The following is a 23,764-nucleotide window of genomic DNA, read 5'->3' as shown; positions in this document are numbered from 1 at the left end:
CTAATAACTTAATAATTTATGTTGTCGTCGAGCTGCTCCAATGATCGAGGCAAGAGATTGTCATCAGGATAATAACTCTGATATGTTATAATTTATAATTGTATCGATGAGTATAAACCTATGAAAAAAGTACAAAAGATCTTGTATGTACCAACATATTTTTTTTTATACAATTACGTAACTAGCCCTCTGTTAGTATGTTTATAACTTATAATTATTACCATTCTAATAGTTGAACATGAATTTCACGTTTTTTCGCTAATTAAAATAATTAAAGTGGTGCGAGGTACAACAAAGGCAAGGAGGTAAACTGATAAAATCTGCTCTGAAGATGTCGTGTCAGTTTAAGGCTAAGTTCAGATGAACGCGCGGTGACGCACGGTCCCGCGCGGTTCAGGCTGTTCAGATGACGGCGGCGTACACGCGGCAGTCTAGCGTGAACATTCAGTGATAATGAACGTGGAGGAGGCATTTTGCTTTTGGTTCTATACCTCAAACTGCGACGTTGTCGTCGAAAGCAAAGGCGATACTAGGTGCACCCTGTGTTAAATCAGATACTTTCTTTAAGCCTGTTTGTGACTTTATATCCCATACTAAGACTACACGTTGATTGATTTTTCAACTACTTTAGGATGTCCATTGCACCCTTTGATTTTGGTATGATTGCGTAGAAATGGATTAGCAACCTACAGATGGTGCTATAAGATATTGCATGTCACTAAAAGATATTTCGTCCTCCATTTTTCGTGGCTCCGTGTGTCTGTCCGCCTCAAACCGCGCGAGTCAACTGAACAGGTCGATACTTGATTGTAGATCTTGAGCCGCGCGGCACCGCGCGGTACAAGATTTTGCGCGCGGTGCACGGCGGCCCGCGCGGTCACGCGCGGCAACGCGCGGTCATGTAAACAACGCCATTGATTTTGTTACAATCTTAAAGCGCGCGGTGAGAAAACCGCGCGTCACCGCGCGTTTATCTGAACTTAGCCTAAGTTGCGAAAAACCCTTACAACTATAAGTAGTAACATGACTGAGAGTCCGAGAAACATAAAAATAATACTTATTCAGTAATGTGCGCCAGTTACAAAGAAGTCTGTGTAATTTCGACGAATAAACAACTTTGACGTTTTCGTTAACGAGCAAAATATTAGGTACGTACTCTTTTTTTCTGAAGAATGATATCATTTCAACCCAATGTATTTTCATGCACCTAGGTATTATGAAATTCTTAGAATCGAAAAATTACGTGTAAATGTTTACATACAGAAGTTATGTTCACTGATAAGCGATAATTAACTACTTTTTTTAAGCATTAACCTACCCCTACTATATAAACAAATACACATGAGAAACAAATTAAACAACAGTTCCACGTATTCAATGGATGTCTTGTATTTTATCAGCAAAAAGTTACGTTGTCTTGTTTTTTCTAGAAATCGTCACTACTTTTAAAAAAACTTGTATCTTCGTCTGTCAATGAAAAGAAAATTGTAGTAAGTATGTATGAAATGCATATAGACTTACTGCGTTTTAACTTTGAGGAACACCGTGAGATACGAGATTTTTTTAAAGTAGTGACGAAATGTACTTAATACTTATCTAATTGTTTAGTACTTAAAAATACCCAACCTTTGACATTATTGGCTATACTTACCTATATACCATTTCGTGTATTTGAATCGTACCTAGATTGATATTTCAACATTTTACGCATTTTTATTAGGGCTCGGAAAGTCGAACGCACGGGTCGAACGCATGCGCACGCATATTCATACTCTAACTAACGACAGATTTTTGGTCGGCGACAGCCCATTCTGCGTCGATAGATTTGGGGAAAACCATACTTCCATAATAGGCTAGTTTACTAATCAACAGGCCTCGGATTATTTTTCGCATGGTAAGATGAAAGAAAACTATGGAGTCGATATTAAAACTAAACTTTAATTCATATTCATACTCATACTCACTAATTTTCTTAGTCCCGTAATACTTTTGTCCCTTGTGCAGGTTGACAGATCGAAAATGTTAATCGAAAATTAATCTTACTGAATGTAATTAAAATTATTTATGTGGTGTGATTTGGGAAGCCTTTTGCTTGGTAAAGGGTTACATTTACCTTGTAACTATATCAAATTAGTTACTATTTTGTTTGGTTCAGACTACTTTGTTGCGATAAACGTAATGCTAAGTACTAGCTGATTTATCAAAAATCATTTGCATGTCAATGTCATGTCAATCATTCACGACGCGATGTGTCACTTAATTATTTATTGCAATCGGCGCGTGCAATAATTACGTAAACAATTATGTCTGATCCGCAAGTTTCTGCAATTTTATACAGAATAGAACCTTACAAAGATCTAAAATACGATCATGAGAAATGTGTTACTAGTACTTACCATTACGTTTACCGCAACAAAGTAGTCTGAACCAAACAAAATAGTAACTAATTTGATATAGTTACAGGGTAAATGTAGCCCTTTACCAAGCAAAAGGCTTCCCAAATCACACCACATAAATAATTTTAATTACATTCAGTAAGATTAATTTTCGATTAACATTTTCTATCCGTCAACCTGCACAAGGGACAAAAGTATTACGGGACTAAGAAAATTAGTGAGTATGAGTATGAATGAATATGAATTAAAGTTTAGTTTTAATATCGACTCCATAGTTTTCTTTCATCTTACCATGCGAAAAATAATCCGAGGCCTGCTAATCAAGTTTAAACCAGTAAACATCAACAAAGCAAATGTATACAAATTAGAACTACGACTAATCAAGTTTAAACCAGTAAACATCAACAAAGCAACGAAGTATTTCAAATTAGAAGTACACATAATAAGTTTAAACCAGTAAACATCAACAAAGCAACGAATGTATACAAATTAGAACTACACAATAGGCTAGTTTCCTAGAAGTCAAATCAGCTTATTTTTATGAACTGTCAAAACGATTTGCTAATATGGAATTACTATGAAGTACTGAGGAGTGACGTCACGGTCAATTCATTTACTTTAATAAAGTAAAGATATAATATATCTTTCTCTTTGACTTATTAAATAGAAAATATGTTTAAAAATAACTGCTGTCCATATTTTTCTTCTAATTATGTGGTGCTTTATTTCGTGCACTGCATAAAATATTTTATTTGAAGTATTAGGAAACTATATTTAAATGCGTGAGAATTTAACGTAAACGCATAGCTGGTTATAATACTACTTAGTTACAAACCTGCATATTTAAAAACCACCAGCAGAGTCAGCAAATGATTGGCGCGAGAGTATGTCGCCGCGAGATATACTATCCGTCCTTATGTCATTAACACAATTAGAACACATGCATGCCTGTGCTTACTTTTTAGCAAATAAATATTTCGATTTGATTTGATTTGAACAAGACGTGTGATCTATCTCGCGGCGACACACTTTCGCGCCAATCATGTGCTAACCCTGCAGTAATGAGACTCAAAGGGATAGTGTTCACGGTTGAAAAGGGATATTCATCAAGTTTTAAACTTGTAAAAGATTTACCACCACTTGCCACTTGGTAACTACAAGTGGAAATGCAGCGATGTTACCTAAACTTTGAGGGAGCGTTGTCTCTGAAGTATCCTTGCCTTTGAGACTTGCCTTTAAAGGGGGTCAGAAACTGAGGAGCTATACAGTCTGATTATAATTATTGATTTATAATAAAATTAGATTCTAACCGATATGATTCCCTACTAATGCGATATCGAACAGCCAGTTAAAAGTGAACAACAACAGATAGCGGGCAGCCAAGATGAACTTTATTAATTTGGTAAACATTTGTGAGCGTGTTTAGTAAAACGTCCCACTTTGTCGGTGACCACCAAGGCGAGATTCACTTGTAACTATCTTTATATGAATAAACTGACAAAGTGGCTTTAGATTATAGCAATCGACAAAGTGGGACGTTTCCGGAATCACCTATTCGAGAGAGAATCCGACCCTGCCAAAATTGAGGTTTTTCTTGAAAATATTTGAATATGATCCATATTGATATCCCCTGTATTGTTCGAATGCAGCTTTAGGTACTTAGATAAACCATATCGCGGCACTTGAACCTCAGGTCAAATTACATCTACCTAAGTCATCTATATAAGCTGTTAACAGGCGAAACTGTTTCAGTTATCGCTTATTACTAGTGTGTAAATATACTCTTTTAATATTATTTACCTATTTTTGAGTGTCGACATGTTGGTGAAACTCGTCCTCGCCGCCGTAATGGCAGTTGGTAAGTTCAATCAATCAAATTCATTTGAATAAAGCCTTAACACAAACAAAGCTGGTTATGTTTGTTCTATATTCTGCGCTCATTTTCAATTTCCTCCAGACAATATATTATAATTTAAAGGCTTTCTAAAATTAAAGAGCACGGGACATATTTACCACAAAAGCATAATAACTGTCTTGGCAATAGGTGACGGAACCAATTATGATTGAATATTTTTTGTCGATCCAATTTTTTTTCTAAATGCGGAAGTTGCAATGTAGGACCTAAATAGGGTATAAGTCCATTAGCACTTAAGACCGTTGTGAATTGACTGTAAATGACTTGAAACTACTTAAATATTTACACTTTAGCATATCGCTAAGGTCTACACGGAGCGAATAGTATATTTCATATCTTTTCTCTTTTATAAAATTTCTTTGATAAAATAATATGTTTTTGGAATATATGTGATTACTTGTATTTTACAGGAGTTCTGGGGGGCACAATACCCGAGGAGGAGAGGTGGCTTAATTCGCTCATCACAGCAGACTTTTGTGAAAGTGGCAAGTTTCAACAAGTGCTGGTAAGCAGTGCCCATGTAATAAGCTCTGCAGTTTAAAATGGAGATACGGAGTGATGAAAATGTCACATTTCTTCTACTGAAAATATATTTTCACAATTAAGACAGTATCCAAATAAATACCCAACAGCTAAAAAGATTGCATTAAAAATACCTGTTCCAAAAACAGATAGCGGGCAGTCAAGATGAACCCCTCTAGTGTGGATGTAGTTCTGACAGTACACCTATTCGGCAAACCACAATATTAATTATTCGTATCAACGGCGAATCAACATGACATGTCAATTTGACTGAGTTGATTCCCCACCCCCCTGTTTAATATAGTCAGACCTAAGCCCGGATTTAGAGACGTTTGTATGGCTCTTGGACTTCCATCAGGGACCAGCCCTAAACACATAATATACTTATTGAAATTTAGTAAGTCATTTTCTTAATTTCGGAGATAATTAAAGTACCTCAATTTTGTTTTCCAGACATCTATGTCAACATTTAAGCAATGCGTGACAGAGGTATATTCTGACCCGAATTTTAGGGCTGAAGTTAGGATGGCAAAGTATTTGGACGACCAGCCCAGAATCGTTAAGGCGTAAGTATTATTTTATTATCGAGGTATGATACTATAATCTAGACAGTACAAAAAAATCAATATGTCTACACCACCCTGCATAATGTGTAAATGTGTATAGGTACCTAATATAAAATTCCGGAAAATCATACCAGGTAAATCGGGTTCAAACCAAATTTTCGGTTTTAAAAAACAGGAGTAGTAAAAAGGTAGTCAATTTCTAAACATATTTATTATTATTTTATTTATTTATTTATACTAATGTCTCAAAATTGTGTATAAAATAAATAATCCCGATTTTCCGTGATCATGATGCATGCAGCTGCGTCGAAATATCGGGCGCTCGACAAAAATCAAAAAGGTAATCACTGTCTATATCCCGGTCAAAGTTTAATGAAAATAACCGTGAATAATTCAAAACTCTTACTTATTGTGTATAAATAAGTTACAAATCTAGTGCGAAAAGCTTTTCCTTCGTATTATATTTTTACGGAAACGTTCGTATTTGTCATGCTAGTTCAGACTATACTGTCAGTAAACCTTATACTGAGACTGACGGAAACAGCATTTGACATGTTCGTACAAAAGCTTCATTTTCCACAGGTTCTGCGATAAATCAGCCCAGGTGAAGACCTGCATCCGACCACTGGTTACAAGTATGTCCCCATGTTTCACGGCCAGCGGACTGCGAACCACGCAGAAAGTTTTTGACAAAGCACTGGACTTCTTCTGCGCTAGAGATGGAGAGAACACAATTAGTAAGTATGAATTTACGACAAAATACCTAGGTATAATTAAGCCAAGATATTAATGCTGTACAAAAGAAAAAGGAAAATGCTTGAAACACAATTTTTGACTTCGTAACTTTGTTTAAACTAGCTAGAAGGTAAGATATCAAAATTCTCCGACTGTACTCCTTCAGCCGCGGGTTTGAACTAGTTTTAAGGTACAACTCAACCTACTCATTTTCTAACAACTCAGTTCTAAAAAAACACATTAAGTAGCGTTGTTTTATCACAGAGCTTATATTCCTATCTTCTGTCTCCATGCAGAAATATTTTTCATTCAATTTACACGTATGAACAGGGTACGCAGCCGAATGGCACAAATGCTCACGAAATGCTCACGACACAAAACGCTCGTATATCTATCTCTATCGCTCTTGCGTATTGGCGCGACAGAGCCAGACTACCTTTCGCGGCGTTTCGTTTTCGTTTCGCGTCGCAGAAATGCCATTCGGCTACGGCACCTGATATACATATTTACACTCATGTACCTATTTAATTGCTTGTGATTTTCCAACAAGCATGCATTTCGTGGCAAGCAAACCCTTTATTTGAAACCTTTTTTCTGTTACAGCGTTCATAAGGGAAGGTGGATCAGATTGCCTGGAACGGAAGCAGCAAGATCTGCAAACCTGTAAAGATAGCAAGAAGCCCGAAATCACTCGCCTCATTGGTGTATATGGAAGTGGGACGGCCATTCCGGAAAAGGTCAGTATGCTTTTGAAACAGACTTTGAAATCAAAAAACGAAGACATTTTGCACGGAACCTTCAAGGTACCAATTTTGAAAACGACACCAATTTGGATCATACCAACGACATGTATTTCGTAATAGAGAGTAAAAATATAGAGTAGTAGATTTCTCAATGAACGTCTTACTGTATTCAAACTATGCATCAAAGATTGAGCAAGATGTCCTGTCATATGACATCTGTCAGTGTTAAGAGTGACATTTATTCAAACAAAAACGTTATTTTTGACAAAGAACCATATTGTATCGACGTGTAGATCTAATATTGAACATTAATTAAACTTCGAACCGGGCCCTTTATTTTAAATATTCACAAAATTAAAACTAACTGATGGTATCATTGATGATAAAGTTTTTCTACTCCCGAACTGTTATTCGTCATTTACAGGGCGGTGCATAGATCTTTAAACCCCTACATTAAAAGTCTATTCCCCAAAGCCAGCGTCCGCCGGCTTTCCGCGCATGCGCGCAGTATCGAAAAAACTGAAAACGCATTGTTTGGCTATGTAACCATGGCAACGTATTGTTACGATACTGCGCGCGTGCGCGGGAAGGCTTTGGGCAGTTGAGCTGACAGTGCAAACCTTTGCGTCAAAATACAGGAAACAGTGTGAATTTCACGAAAGTTATTCAAGAAAACTATTGGAAACTAAGTGCATGGTCGTAGAAAAACTATTATATGCAACGGTGTTTAACTGAGTCAAAAAATACTCGTGGCGTCTTAATAACAATTTTCGGCTTCGCCTCAAATTGTTACCCACGCCACTCGTCTTTTTTAACCTCCTTTAAACGCCTGTTGCATAAAATACTATTTATTGTCCATCTCTTTCAATGAAACTTAATATCGTTTCTCATTTACAGGAGAGATGCAAACTAGACAAACAAGAAAACGACTGCGGAATAGTCGCAGTAAAAGCCTGCGGGAAACCCAATCTCGATAAACTTTTGAAGCAATTGATTGATTCTGTCGATATGAACTGCGAGGAATGTAAGTAAAAGTGTGAATTTTCAAAAAAACACGTACTTATAAGGGCCACTTGCACCAACGAAAATGGAGGGTTAACCCGAAGGTTAACCCATCATTTTATATGGAATTTGACAGATGACAGCCCACTAACAATGAGTTAAGTGGTTGGTGCAAGTGGACCTAAGGGAAACACACACATTTTGGACATCTTGCACAGATCACCCGAGCCCCAAACTATTTTGTACTATGGGTACTAGGTATGTAATTCATCACTAAAATGCCCTTATTGGAACACAGGACTATTGGTTTCCCAGGGGGGTGGCTGCCCTCCAGGCTGAAATGAATGATTACTGATAAATTTGAAACACACAACAAAAATATTCGAAAGAAATCCTATAATCCCATTCTAGAATAAGAAAGAAATTCTATAATTCATTCGTTTAGATCTGCATTCGCATTTCCCTATGATTTCATTCCTACTAATAGTACCGTAACGTAAGTCAACATATTATAACGTACATGAAATTGGAAACAAAAAAAAATCATTATGCTGATATAATTTAATAGGATCCATTTTTTTGCAGAAATCAAGGACCAGAAACCGGCTTGAAGCAGGAAAACCGTCCAGTAGAATAAGGGCCAGTTGCATCAACCACATTTGACAGACACATCATCGTTACGCAGCAGACGTCTATGGAACTTCCCACACAAAAAAAAATTACGAACGAACGCTTTAACGATGACAGACGGTTTGATGCAACCGGCCCTTAGTAATTAAACTTCATTTAACCGAACATTACCGTACCTAAATATTATGATCCATATGAAACGTCAAAATTTGAATATACATACATAGTGTATAAATATAATGTAATAAAGATAACCATTGCACATTTAATTTGTTTTTCTTTTTAATCCAATTTAATTGATTTTCGACTAGATGGCGCTAATAATTATTAATATTTGACAATTTTAACACATATCAAATTAAGAATATGGATCAAATTGTAAAAACTGAGGCACAGATTAATAATAAGTTACTAAACTGAGGTTTAAAAGTTTTAATCCTGTGTCGAGACACGGCATAGAGTACATAGAGTGATAGACAGACATGTACTGTGACTACAAATGTTACTTTGCCAGTAAACTTTAAACAATAACAGAATTGATTTGTAAGGTGCCTAGGACAGTAACTAGAATCTGACCAGCGAGTCGCTGCACAAGCATTTTTTCAGAATTCTATATATGGCAACAATTTTACGTGTAAAACTGACTGTCAACCTCTGTTCGTACATAACCTCAACCTTTGTCTCAGTGCATTTATTACGGATGTTATAATCGCTAAACCGATCAGGAGCAGTGTGAAAAGCATGCTATTTTAGATAATCTGTAACTGGAATCAGGTTTGAAATGATGAAAATGAACGAATACTGAAAAAAAAAACGAATATTCGCATTATGCTTCGGGTTACCAGTTAAAGATTTTTTTGAATTTGCCGTTTTTTTTTGTGCAGCGATTCGATGATGGTTAGACTCTATATGAAAACTCTTCAAAAATATATAATTCAATTGTTTAGGCAAGGATTATTTATATAGGATTTTCATACTTCATACTAAGAATCGTACCTCGATTTTTTAGCGCCACCTATTAAATACTATCATAACTACACTGATGATGCCTACAATTTTTTTTTAACGTGTATTGACATGATATCATGATTTTAAAATAAATAAATATGTCATTTGTTCTTATAAAAAATAAAAAAACCGGCCAAGAGCGTGTCGGGCCACGCTCAGTGTAGGGTTCCGTAGTTTTCCGTATTTTTCTCAAAAACTACTGAACCTATCAAGTTCAAAACAATTTTCCTAGAAAGGCTTTATAAAGTTCTACTTTTGTGATTTTTTTCATATTTTTTAAACATATGGTTCAAAAGTTAGAGGGGGGGGACGCACTTTTTTTTCCTTTAGGAGCGATTATTTCCGAAAATATTAATATTATCAAAAAACGATCTTAGTAAACCCTTATTCATTTTTAAATACCTATCCAACAATATATCACATGTTGGGGTTGGAATGAAAAAAAATATCAGCCCCCACTTTACACGTAGGGGGGGTACCCTAATAAAACATTTTTTTCCATTTTTTATTTTTGCACTTTGTTGGCGTGATTGATATACATATTGGTACCAAATTTCAGCTTTCTAGTGCTAACGGTTACTGAGATTATCCGCGGACGGACGGACGGACGGACGGACAGACAGACATGGCGAAACTATAAGGGTTCCTAGTTGACTACGGAACCCTAAAAACAAAAATATTTGGGGAAAATATGATTGTGGCCACTTCCAGGCTGCTAACAGCGCCATCCAGTTTTAAGCCTAAGACCGTTTTCACATTATCCGATCCGATATCGGATGTAGGAAGGATGTAAAATGTAAGATTTATGCGCATTCAGGTCTCCATTTATGTATTTAATAGATCATTATTACTAAAAAACGATATAAAACGCAAAGATTGCGGATTTAATGCCGATGGCACTCTCCTAGAACAGTTTTTGTCCGGGGCACCATCGAACTGGACCACCCGACCGACCATTCCGACCATTCCGACCATTTTTGGCATGCCGGACCCCCCGCCAGTTGTCGGCCGATAATATTTGTTAGTGTGCGTATATAATGTAGGTATACGTTTGTAGTAGTGTGCGTGACAAAAATGGCGTCTATTAAACAGCTGTTAATGATCGAAATTCAAATTAGTTGACAATTTCCATTGAAAAAAAAAGGTTGTAATGAATGCATCGGTCCGAATTGCGAATACTAGTTTTTTCATCTTTTAGTACTTAGATATAGTTGAATGTAAAATTATTTATTTTGCCTGACACTCTGAGTATTTTTTATGCTCGTTATTTTAATTTTACAATATAATATTTGGAATATAGTGCTTATAATTATTAAATATCAAACATTTTTTAAATATTTTTTGATACAAAATCATACTTCATTGATTTGGAACAATGCGTTTTATCGGACCTACATCCGACACTATCGGAAGCTTTTATCGGATGTAGGATGTCGGTCCGACACCCGATATCGGATCGGATCGGATCACATTATCCGATGAAAACGGCCTTGAAATCCTTCCGACATCCGATAAGATTGAAAAGTCTTAGGGGAAAGTTAAGTACTTAATTAATAAATAGGATTTCAGCTATATAACTATTTAGCAAAATTACTAAAGAGAGGTGCACTTGTCGTGTTTATTCAGTCAGCCTAGTTAGTTCCTATAATGAAAATACTAAAGCGTTGCTATAGTGACAATTTTCTTACTTAATTACCTAATAAATATTTTAATATAATACAATTTTTAACCCCCGACGCAAAAAAGGCGGGGACGTGTCTGTCTGTCTGTATGTTTGTCTGTGTCTACCTGTATGTATGTATGTCTGTCTGTCTGTGGCATCGTAGCTCCCGAACGGATGAACCGATTTAGATTTAGTTTTTTTTTTGTTTGAAAGCTGAGTTAGTCGGGAGTGTTCTTAGCCATGTTTCATCAAAATCGGTCCAATACGAGTATGTCGGGAGCTTATTCAAAATTTTAATTTTGTGGTTAGATTTCTTACTTGACTTACAGGGTACGTAGCCAAATGCACAAACGCTCACAATAATATCTGTTTCGTAGCTATCTACCTCTATCGCACTTGCGTATTGGCGCGACAGAGCCAGATTGCATTTCTGTCGGCGTCTGGCGTTGACGGTTACCATTAGGCTACGACTACGACAGCAGATATTGAAAACGCGTGCACTTGGCATGGGTGCTTACTTCACTGGCTCATTGACCCGAAGAGGGTCTTGGCCCCTGACACCAGAGACCACTCCGCCCTCTTCAAAGCCACTTCACGCCAGTTGCGTATTCTGTGGGTGGACAGATCTTTTTGGGCAGTGCCTAGTCGTATATATTTAACGTTTTCGACGTAAACGAAAAGAGCTACGAAGAGCTTACAGCATTTTTTGACGAAAATAATAATTGACTCAACAATTAAAACTAAGTATACCTAACATTAAAATTAAACCTACAAATTAAAGTAACACAACGTATAAAAATACTTTTTCCCCCCACTAGCTCGGAAACACGTGTTTTGTCCTTTAATACCAGCTGGTAAAAACGCATTTTATCCACTAGTGGGTAAAGTAATTTGACCTTGAATAAAGTCAAATTAACAGCTTTAAAGTTGATAAAAGTAGGTGAATCTAGTAATAAAGATGATTTACCACCTGTGGAACTACTGGAAGCAGTGATAAACGCATTTTTTGCGTTGTAGTTTCCTCGCTACAGTGAGGGGAAAAGTTTTGTGTTACACTCGGGTGCAAATGTATTTAACTTCTCGTGTGTTAAAAAACTCGCAAGTTCAGGATTCTATTCTCGAACCACTCGCTTCGCTCGTGGTTCAACTATAGAATCCTTTCACTTGCTCGTTTTTCAATTCCACACTCTGCGTTAAAATACAACTTTGCCCCCTTGTATAACAAATAACTATTTTGACATCATCCTCTTTGCGTTATCCCGGCATTTACCACGGCTCATGGGGGGGCTCATGGGGAGCCTGGGGTCCGCTTTGACAACTAATCCCGAAATTTGGCATAGTACTAGTTTCAGGAAAGCGACTGCCATCTGACCTTCCTACCCGAAGGGTAACTAGGCCTTATTTGAATTAGTCCGGTCTCCTCACGATGTTTTCCTTCACCGAAAATCGACTGACAAATATCAAATGACATTTTGCATACTTAAGTTCCGAAAAACTCATGGTACGACCCGGGGTTCGAACTCGCAACCTCCGGATTGAAAGTCGCACGCTCTTACCGAAGTATCGACAATATTTTAATATTCGACCTAGTGTTGTGGTGGTGTGATGATAAATAAGACCATAAACTACATGGGTCGAGTCTTATTGTCACTTATGTCAGCCTAGTATCTTTTATTTTGCTTCAGCTGGAGTAACACAGATAACAGAAAGTTAGGTAACAATAACGACGAATAATTTTGTCTTTTATCAATAACTTATATACCCGAAACTTATTAACCGACTTCAAGATTTATAAAAAAACATGATATTGATATAGGGTTGGTCGACATGGACGACCTGCCCCATGAATAGAAATGCATTATAATAATTTGTCTTCTACTTTTTTTCCTAATCAGACCATTACACCCTGTAGGGTACTGGGTGTGTGATTACACAAAAATGGGTCCGCTATTTATGTACTGTACACATAAATAGCGGACACACAATGATTTTGTTATCGGAGATATTCTCAGATATGTTAAATGAAGAATCGCCTTTGTCATTCGTTCGATTGCTCATAAAATAAATTAATTCATATATTTTTCTTTATTGAATTCAATACTAGTGACAAGGATGATTTATATACGATTTACAATCTTTATACTAAGAATCGAACTTAATTTTTTAGCGCCACCTATTAAATACTATCATAACTACACTGATGATGCCTACAAGTTTTTTTTTTTAAATGTGTATTGACGTGATATCGTGATATTAATAGTTATTTGTTATACAAGGGGGCAAAGTTGTATTTTAACGCCGAGTGTGGAATTGAAAAACGAACAAGTGAAAGGATTCTATAGTTGAACCACGAGCGAAGCGAGTGGTTCGAGAATAGAAACCTGAACTTGCGAGTTTTTTAACACACGAGAAGTAAAATACATTTGCACCCGAGTGTAACACAAAACTTTTCCTCTCACTATAGTGAGGAAACTACAACGCAACAAATGCGTTTATCACTGCTTCCAGTAGTTCCACAGGTGGTAAATCATCTTTTTTACTAGATTCACCTACTTATATCAATTTTACAGCAGTTAATTTGACTTTATTCAAGGTCACTTTACCCACTAGTGGATAAAATGCGTTTTTACCCGTTGGTATTAAAGGACAAAACACGTGTTTCCGAGCTAGTGAGGGGAAAAATAAAGAAGCATGTCACCTGTTCTATAAAAAATAAAAACTCGCAAAAATATTTGGGGAAAATATGATTTTAGCCACTTCCAGGACTGGAAGTCTTCCAGGCTGCGAAACAGCGCCATCTAGTTTTATGCCTAAAAGGCCCATACATTTCAGGGATACGTTTTTTTGTACCTATAGGCTTTGTCTGTCCGTATTACATCGTCCTTGATTATACGTATAAAAAAATATTTAAACAAAATCTCAACAAATTACAAATTGGAATATTTATCGCTCAATTCCGACCAAGCGTTTCGCGTATCGTGCGATCCCATGGAGTTTACGCGAAAACTATAGCCATCAAATTAAATGACTCGTATTATTCTCGAAACAAATTCGCAATACAGCTGTGAGCTGAAACTTCAGTCGGCTGAACTGAAGCCCAACCGCATTCAACTTTTGAGAAACCAAACAGAAGCAAACTTTTAACGAGAGTTAAAAAACGAATATCAAACAAAGCTTCCTGCGTATAATGGACAAAACTGTTGCCTTGGCAATAAAGTAGGTATAAAGTTTCACTGGTTGGAATTTTGTATCACTAATGTTTAAGGAAATAAAATGAAATGTTTTTGTCGTTTATTGCCCTCGAATTTCTTGTCATTACTTTCTTTGTTTTTCACAGAGATTCCCCAAAACTTCTGCTTGATACAACATTTACCGACCGCCGTGGTTTTACCAAATCAATGTCGGTAAAAGCCCGAAGTAAACAACAAATATTTCTGACTTCGGGCACACCTCGGACACTAGCGATCAAATATATGAAAGAGGCGCGTTCCTAGCACACATTCTAAGGTCGTGTAGGTGAACGCGTACCATGCTTGTATGAGTGAGATATGACAGGTCGACTGTTCGCGATTTTGACAGGCAGTAACTGTGAGGTAACCGAGCGGGGGTGAGCGGGACTTTCAGCGGGAGCGGGAGTGACCATACTCTACGATAGTACTCTTTATTATACTGAGCTTCGGGCCTTTGCAAATCGGCATTGGTAAAACTTACTCGTACAAACTTCGGGGGTTTTTACAGTAACATAGGTATAGGTACAGTCAATCAATTCCAACCCTAGGCCACTCTACAACCATGTCAAAATGACAAGCAATAAGAGATTTCTTACAATCTAATTTATAACGTTACTTTAGCATAGTGGCCTAGGGTTGCAATTGGTTGACTGTCCTACTTATGGCAAAAATGCTTTTTATATACTAAGGTAGGAATACTTATATTTTAATGGAACATCATAACTTTACTGTGAGCTTAACGTAACTTTACTGGTACGTAAAATTTCTACATAATTCTTGTTTGCCTGTATTTATAAATTTTTCCCAAGCAATAGGTCTGCAAAAGCCGTTTTTCCTCGGCCCTCGTTACCTGGGCTTCGTTAAAAATTCAATATACACCGGCAAGGACCTTCGCTGGTTGGATATTATGAAACCATCTAGACCCTAGGATTAACAACACTAAAACATTACTCATCGTAAATTTAAAGCGGTGGCGAATAAACTGTGTTTTTTTTTTGTTTTGCATTAAATTATACTCGCAGTTGGGTTCATTAAATATCGCTTTTTGATAATTAAAAAAAAAACTTTTTTCGTTTTCACACTTGTGTGAGAGGACCTCAACAATAACATAAAAATAAGTGTCAAGTGTCTGACGGCACATGACAAAACAAATAACATTAGAAAGTCATAAAATGGTTGTCACACACGTGTTCAGTAATTTTTTTTTCCGATATCGGATGTCGGAAGGATTTAAACAGAAAAATCCAAGATGGCGCCTGTAGGTAATGTATGGGATATCGGGGCCATCGGGGGATATCGGATGTCGGACCGACCGACGCTAATTTCGTAGATAAACGCTACTTTAATTCATAGCATTGTTATAAGAAACAAAAGTCTGCTACAAGTAGACAGGCGTCCTCCCTGAAATAAATAACGACCTCCAGTTAATTAAGTAATTAATGTCGGGCGAATTTATTCTTTTTGCTAAACAATTGTCTCTTATCGCTAGGCTCGTTGAGCACGGCTCGCGAGGGGCGAGTCTTGTGTTAGCGAGACGCGATGCTGCCTACTTGGAAACCGTTGAAGTGGGTTCTATAGATATCCTTAATAAAAGGTGCCCTCTGACTACTTCATATTCCTTATTGGCTTTCTAATATTTTTAGCGCAATGTCATCTGAGGCACCCTTAAAAAAAGCTACTTTACCTATTTATCAATTGATCTGTTCGGTTTTGTCGCGCATCACGCTCCCCTCTCATTCTCGATTGTATCTTGTTTTATTGTTCTGTTCTAAGATTAAGTATAAAACTCAGTGTATGAACCTAATGTTCGTGTGAATAAACAATCTGTTTGTGTTAATCTTAGTTTCTTTTAAACTACAAACCCTGAGGACAACCCTCTCTCATAAGTTTAAAAAAATCGCTTTCTCTAGGTACCCTTTAAACTTTTTTTGTGTAACTGCCTATAACTGTTTATTGGGTCAGGTCAGTACTAACCTACTTACTAGGCTTTTATAGGTCAAACAGTCCCTGTAACTTCTGCATACAATTTGATAGACAAAGGCTCTGAAACTATCGACTACCTACGTACTATGGAAGTTTTTACACATACCTATTTATTGATCAGTAGGTACACTGAATCATTTTATTGTCATTACTGCCTAGGAATAAAATGTACCTTCACTAAATTGAGTAAATTGTCCAAAATTATGTTATTAAAATAAAATTAAAATAATAAATAAATATTGGGGGACACCTTACACAGATCAACCTAGCCCCAAACTAAACAAAGCTTGTACTATGGGTGCGTGAACGTATAAAAACCGGCCAAGTGCGAGTCGAACTCGCCCACCGAGGGTTCCGTACAAACTTTCTCTACGTAGTTACAATAATCTCATCTATTCATATAACTCTAATGACTTGACTAGAAGACAAAAGTATAGGTACTAATGAGCATTATTGTGTAAAGCGCCATCTCTCGGTGTATTCGCTAACTAATTTGCGCGACCTGTATAGTATGTTGAGGTTTTCAGGGATATTTCTTTATAATGTTAACCGATTTAAACAATATTTACTTTATTGGAAAGAAGATAGTTCACGTAACATCTTGTATTAATTTGAAGTACTATATACATCCGCAAGGGTGGGTAAATTGAAAGTAAAAAATTGAAAAGTTTTTAGTGAATTAAAAAAAAAGTTTTTAAAATACAAACACAATTATATTTTTCCTATAATATTTGGCATAAAACCAATGTTTTTTAAAATTTTCATAATTTTTCGTTGGTAAACTTCGGAGATACGGGGGAACGGTATTTTTTTTTACATTTTCCTTCAAAATTCTTTTTTTTTTTTCACAACAAATAATTTAAAAATATAAAAAATAATTTATTTACGTTCAATTGGCGCTCTTTCTAACGATACCCCACTTGACCTAGTACCTTGAAATTTACAGTTTGCCCCCCTTTCGTTTTGGCCATTTTCTACAATTAAAATTAATATATTTAAAAAAATCTACGTTCTATTTGTAGAGGTTTACAATGTTCATAACTATTCCAAATTTCAAGTTGATAGCGTTAGTAGTTCTCGAGATATTTAGGAATGTGACAGACGGACAGACAGACGGACAGAGTCGCACCATAAGGGTTCCTGTTGTACCTTTTTGGTACGGAACCCTAATTAAAGACTCGAGTTTGCAACTTTCTTACGCCTCGAGTTACACACAAGGTTTTCATCACACTCCCCATATAGACAATTAGACATACGTGAAAAAGAAAAAAAAAGTTAAGTACCTAAATAATTTCATAACTCCCTAGGGAAAATGATTTGTCTATAACTCTCGCGCTGCCCGCGTGCGATTGAACATTTACTGCGGGACTGTGATGAAAGTACATATATCGCCGTGTGCCTGCTATACGGCCACAACTCAAAATTTTTAATTTTCTGGATTATTGCAGATTCGTATTCAAAATCGTTCAATTTACGACCTTATTTCGAGAGCCATAGCAAAACCGGTCCTTAAGAGCCTTTTTCTCACAAGTGGCCGTATGGAATTGACCATAAATTGTCAGAAGATTCCCTGCAATACGGCCACTTGCCAGTTTGTTCGCATGTAAACCGACGGCCGTTTTGAGTTGTGGCTGTATAGCATAATTGTTTGTTGTGGCTTGAGTGATAATTGCGATAAATCCCTTTAAATATTGTGTCAAAAAGTCAGTATCACACTTATTATTACAAAATTACTAGCCCGACGCCGAAACTACTACAGAAAATGATTAAACAAATCTCAACTTTGTTTTCTTACAAGTGCAGTTCAATATATCTCATTACTAAGGTCATAATTATTTTTACCAGTCAGTACACGTTGTTCTCTACTTAAATTATTAAAAAACTAGACTTAAGATATTCAACGGCATTTGTCGAAAGTGTCTTAATTGTCAAAGCGGACCCCAGGCTCCCATGAGCCGTGGCAAATGCCGGGATAACGCAAGGAGGATGATGATTTGTCGAAAGTGTCTTAAAATCTGCCCTTTTTCCGCTAAACTTGGTTATGGGGCACTCGAAGGCTATATGGTGCACCGTCGGATCTGGGTGGCCACACTGTTACTCCACAGACTCGCACCATCTCCATCTGCACCACAAAGATGAGCAGTTTCCGATGCCTGCCCTGATACGGTTCAGCCGACACCAAACCTGTCGAGGCTCCTTAAATCACACCGGTCGGGCCCCAGTATCGAACTCGTACAGCTCTATAGGAAGAGCTCTGGCTATCCAGTCCATTATCTATGCCTCTAAGGGGCTTACTTGTAACCCACTTTAGTGGAATTCAATTTGGGGGGGGTAGTCGAGACTTCAGTCTGAGAGCCTTTAGCGCGTCGAGGTCTCGGTGGATGGGTAAACTTGTGTCTGCTCGAATCTTGGCGATTTCACGAAATAGGCACTTTTCTCGGCGGAAGTTTAGAGGTAAAATATGAGTCAGCACCGGCAACCAGTGTGTGGGAGTTGGTTTTAGGCAGCCTCTGATGACTTGCATAGTTTGGTTCAGCTGGGCGTTACCGCGGTCCTATGGGTGCTGTTTAGCCAGTTTAGTCACACCGCTGAGCAGTATTCAGCAGAGGAGTAGACTAGGGATGGCGCATAGTTCCAGTAAGTTTGTGAATGATGCTGTTCCGGGTCTTGAGCTTCGCAGAGAGGCTGGTCAGGTGTTCCTTGAAATTCAGGCTTCTATCCAGGGTGACACCAAGATACGTAAGCTACAAAGTTTTATTTGTTTCAATTTTAAATAATTAATATTATTTGGTAATGACGTAATATAATGTTGATGATTATAAGCTAGTTACACATAATTATTGCTGTCGTTACTGTCAAAGTTCGTAAATAAAATTATTTTAACTATTTGGTGTTTTTTCATATATATTTGCATGATACCTTTATCGAATAATATCGTTTAATTTTGGACGCATCTCAAAATCATAAGAAAATGTTTCTGCAATACAGCCATAACTCTAAATACCTGTCTTTTAGGCATTGTATCTTAAAAAACAGATTTTTTTTGCGAAAAGTGGCGTGATTTTATGGAGGGTAATATCATTCAGAGTAAAAATAGCTAAATTTCAAATTCATAGACCTAAAACTCAAGAAGTAAGATCCTATTTAACAGCCTCAACTATACTCTCAAAACTTTAAGACGCGATTTCTCGAAAAAATGGTTTTTTGAATTGTGGCCGTATAGCAGGCACACGGCGATATATATATATATATATATATTTTTTTTTAATTATAAATGGGCTTACTCTTGGCCACAGACTAGCCAAAGGCAAAGACGTTATCTCTAGAAAGCCTGACAGTAGTCCACAGTAGTAAGCATTGTGTACCTAGTATAATGGTGGAGTACGTTGTCGAGCAACGAAGCTCTAAAAGTGCTATAAACCTGCCTCATCCCCGCTTTTAGTATTTAACGACCCTACTCTAAATAAGCATAATATACCGACTTAAGAGTTGTGTTAGGTAGTGCCTGCTTTTACAAGTATTTCATTTCACTCACATCCTCGATTTTATATGTTTAAATAACTAGCTTAACTACTAATAATAGTGACTGTTTTTTTACGCACTAGTGCGAAAAGTGATTCATTTCTTATCAGGTCGAAATTTCGGAGGGCCATTTGTACTGAAAAACATCGTACGATACACGTGCGATAAGGAAATTTGCAACTCGTGTCGACTTAAAACACTCCCTTCGGTCGTGTTTTAATTTATCGCCACTCGTTTCGATCTCCCTTTTTTACGCACTTGTATCCTATAATTATTATGTAAGGCCTAATTTTATAACCCACGGCGAGGAAAGGTTTTCCCTCGTTTCTTCCACTCGACACTGTCATTAGCTTTAGATTATTCGTAGGTATCGTTGTCGGTTGTCTATTGTTTGCCCGACAGTCATTTAACATAATATTCATTTGCCCGAATCTAACTTGCCTGAATTTCATTTGCCCGAATGATTTGTTTACCATAAAAATCATATGACATACTCGTTGTTTATCCGAATATTACCTTCCATAATCATACAATGCCATACTATTTGTTAGCCATATTATTAAGTGCAATAATATGGTTTCATAGAATATTCAAACGCCATAAGCAATTATTGCCATATTAATTGTTGCCCATATTATTACCTAACCTAACCTACTTTCTGATAGCAGTTTCATTTTCCAGGGGTCACAGTTCTAACCTAACCTACTTTTCCAGCAGTTTCATTCTCCAGGGGGTCACAGTTCTAACCTAACCTAACCTACTTTCTGATAGCAGTTTCATTTTCCAGGGGGTCGCAGTTCTAACCTAACCTAACCTACTGTCTGATAGTATTTTCATTTTCCGGGGGTCACAGTTCTAACCTAACCTAACCTACTTTTCAAGCAGTTTCCTTTTCCAGAGGTTCACAGTTCTAACCTAACCTAACCTACTTTCTGATAGCAGTTTCATTTTCCAGGGGGTCACAGTTCTAACCTAACCTAACCTACTTTCTGATATCAGTTTCATTCTCTAGTCCTTCTAGTACCTATTACAGTAGTTTTCGATTCTGCCAAAGCACATTATGGAAATTGACTTTTCTGGACGCTAATTTGTATGACAAATGATGGTATGGAATGTGGTAATTACGGATTTCGATGATTCTGACGAATGACATTATGGAAACTGACTTTATGGGAAACAAAGTTTCTGGCACTAGATTAATATAGTAAACAATGATTATGGCATAAGATGTTATGAGAAACAATATTATGATTGTTGAATAGGATGGCAAATAAAATTATGGCAAATGAAATTCTGGCAAATGGGGGTATCCCATCGTTGTCAATTCGTTACACCATCTCCACTATAATATTGCTTGCATCCACATTCTATGTTATTTCGTCATACATGTCTTACTTTGGTCTTGTCCTATTTAGTAAAAAAAAAAATCAGGTTGAAATAGATATCATACACGAAAGAATAGGACAAGGCCCACTGGTGGCCGAGCCGGGAATCGAACCCGGGTCTTCAGCTTACGCGGCTAAAGTCATTACCACTAGACCACCCGCCCAAAAAAAAGCTGCTTAAAATAGGTATTGCGACTGTTGCGGGGTCCAGGAATTCTTCTCACATGACACACAATCTACATAACAATAAACCTGACCAAATCACATAGATTTGATACAAAGTACATTGTCAGTGTTATAATAGTATTTTATACAATCGTGATATAATACAAAGCTTTTCAGTCGAGTACCATGTTTAGGCCACGAAGCTTGCTGAGTGGCCTAATAGTACGGTACGAGAGTGAAAAGCTTAATTATATCTAATTAAATCTTCATCATCAATGGACGAAAAATATCATCATTCAAGTTAAAATTAATGTTAATAGCGTCGTTCACCGTTGTATCAACATCGAATTACCTAGCAACCAATTGTTTGTAATAACCGTCTCTGATTGGTCAATAACGCGATAGATAAAAAAATGTGTTTCAGATGCACGAAAATTTGCCAGGTATCGCAAATTAGTATAGAACTTGTATGAAGTTCTGTTTTTGAAATTATTACAGTTAACCAAAAGTGAACTGTAATGAAATATTACAGTTGACTAAGTGTCAAAGACTATCTAACACTGAAAAGTCAGCACTTATAGTTTAGTCTGTGGTGTCCTAATTGACAGATTAAAGTCGACGAGTACAAAAACGTGTTTTTAATTTGATCGCACTCGCATGGCGTATGTTCTGACTCGCTCTCAGAGCCGGACAGGCGGTGTAACCTTTACTCTCCGTAATTAGCTGTCAGAGACAGTCCATTAGTGGGATTAAGCCGCGTTACGCCCTCTTGCCGAATAAATAATGCACAGAAATATTACTTACCTACGCTACGTGTTGTACTTACATAATCTTCACGAGCTAAAAGGGTAGATTTGTCTCAGCGATTTATAAAATCTATTGTTTTTTTACCACTTGCCTTGCCGCGCGCGAGTCCATACATCAAGCGCGACTTCGAGTATGGAATCTCGCGCGACAAGGCAAGTTGTGCTAGAGGGTCAGATATCTGTGAAGAATGACCACAATGGGGCCCACGGTGTCCCCCCCATGAACAGTCAAGTTGTATGCCTGAGTGGTTTAGTGGGTATTCTCCTCCCGCGCTCCTCACTCGGAGGAGCAGCAGGTTGATGGAGCGAGTCCCACATATCCCCCGTAAGACCTTGGCCCCTTTGAAGGCTGGGGAATGCGTTTACGCATTCCACTTTGATAAAAAAAGAGGGTCAGATATGCCAGTAAAGTGAGAAAAATTTCTCGGATCACATGTAATTGTCGGCCAAGGCGGAGCCGAGGTCAACAAACATGCGATCTGAGGCTTTCTTAATTACTGCCCAAGGCGTACTATATTTTCTGGTCGACGGAGACGGGAAGCGGCAACTTCGTTTAGCGCAGTGGTCTGAAATTTTACACTCTCCGGTACACATCAAATAGCAAATTAATGACAGACTTTTAAAAACAATCTACATTTAAATTTGATGTTTAGTGCATGGGTTCCTTTACAGGTATTAAAAAAATCAATGACCATGAGAAAAATAATTTATTAAGGTATAAAAATAGAATTACATTTTTAATACAAAGATGACCTTAGAACATGATGGATTTTGGTTTACTTGAAAAATAAAGTCAGGAATAGCAAAGTAAATAAAGTAAATATAAATATCAAAAACACTTGCAATTTTATACATTTTTCGTCGCAAACTTTATAAAACAGAAGCACTTTTATTTTATTAAACTGAAGTATCAAAACTCTTTAAAGTTGTGTTTGTTTCTGTGCTGTTTACTTTTGTGGATTATTAATGTCTTATTTAGATATGAGAAAAATTAAAAACTAACTTTTATCACATACAAAAGCTCCACAGAATACAAGAAACTAAACCTAAAAAAATACGATTATCTTGCATTCCTGACTTTACTCTTCGTCTTGTTTTGTAAAAATAACATTGGCTATAAAAAAAAACTTGACTATGCCTGACTTGACACGATACATGTGTCAAAAGTTTGATCCTTAACATTAAAATGTTTAACATTTTAAAATATAATTTCATATAAAAGCTGATATCTCAAATTATTTTTAGACTAGGCATTTTAAAAATGCTAATAAATAGTTTCCTATATGAAGCTTAGCTACACATTTTAAATACAATTATACATAATATAATTTTCATGATTACTGTACACATAGTTTCTATGGAATAATTTCGTAAAAAATGTCAGTGGTTACAATAATGTTACCCCTTTATTTTTGACAGAAATATAACTGTGATGCTAGTTGTGATGTATAGATAATAAAGAGTTATAGTTCGGATCATCCACAATGACGCGT

At 36.8% G+C, this 23,764-nt stretch overlaps 1 protein-coding gene across 1 annotated transcript; it reads left to right on the top strand.

Moving 5' to 3' along the window:
• Window positions 1-4,117: 4,117 nt before the first annotated feature.
• On the top strand, window positions 4,118-8,778 carry LOC125226604 (27 kDa hemolymph protein-like). The gene is made up of 7 exons (XM_048130632.1): window positions 4,118-4,254; window positions 4,722-4,816; window positions 5,287-5,399; window positions 5,982-6,136; window positions 6,738-6,871; window positions 7,775-7,901; window positions 8,465-8,778. Coding segments are annotated over exons 1-7 (666 nt in total). The 5' UTR covers window positions 4,118-4,214; the 3' UTR covers window positions 8,467-8,778.
• The last annotated feature ends 14,986 nt before the right edge of the window (window positions 8,779-23,764 follow it).

Source organism: Leguminivora glycinivorella, chromosome 5 (genome assembly GCF_023078275.1).
Source record: "Leguminivora glycinivorella isolate SPB_JAAS2020 chromosome 5, LegGlyc_1.1, whole genome shotgun sequence".
NCBI classification, from domain to species: domain Eukaryota; kingdom Metazoa; phylum Arthropoda; class Insecta; order Lepidoptera; family Tortricidae; genus Leguminivora; species Leguminivora glycinivorella.
Note: the sequence above shows the minus strand (reverse complement) of the source record. Positions and strands in the feature narration are given on the sequence as shown.

Coding starts and splice junctions, on each gene's coding strand:
- LOC125226604 (XM_048130632.1), top strand. CDS start 4,215: ATGTTGGTGAAACTCGTCCTCGCCGCCGTAATGGCAGTTG. Junction 4,817..5,286: donor GCAAGTTTCAACAAGTGCTG/GTAAGCAGTGCC, acceptor TTTGTTTTCCAG/ACATCTATGTCAACATTTAA. Junction 5,400..5,981: donor CAGCCCAGAATCGTTAAGGC/GTAAGTATTATT, acceptor CATTTTCCACAG/GTTCTGCGATAAATCAGCCC.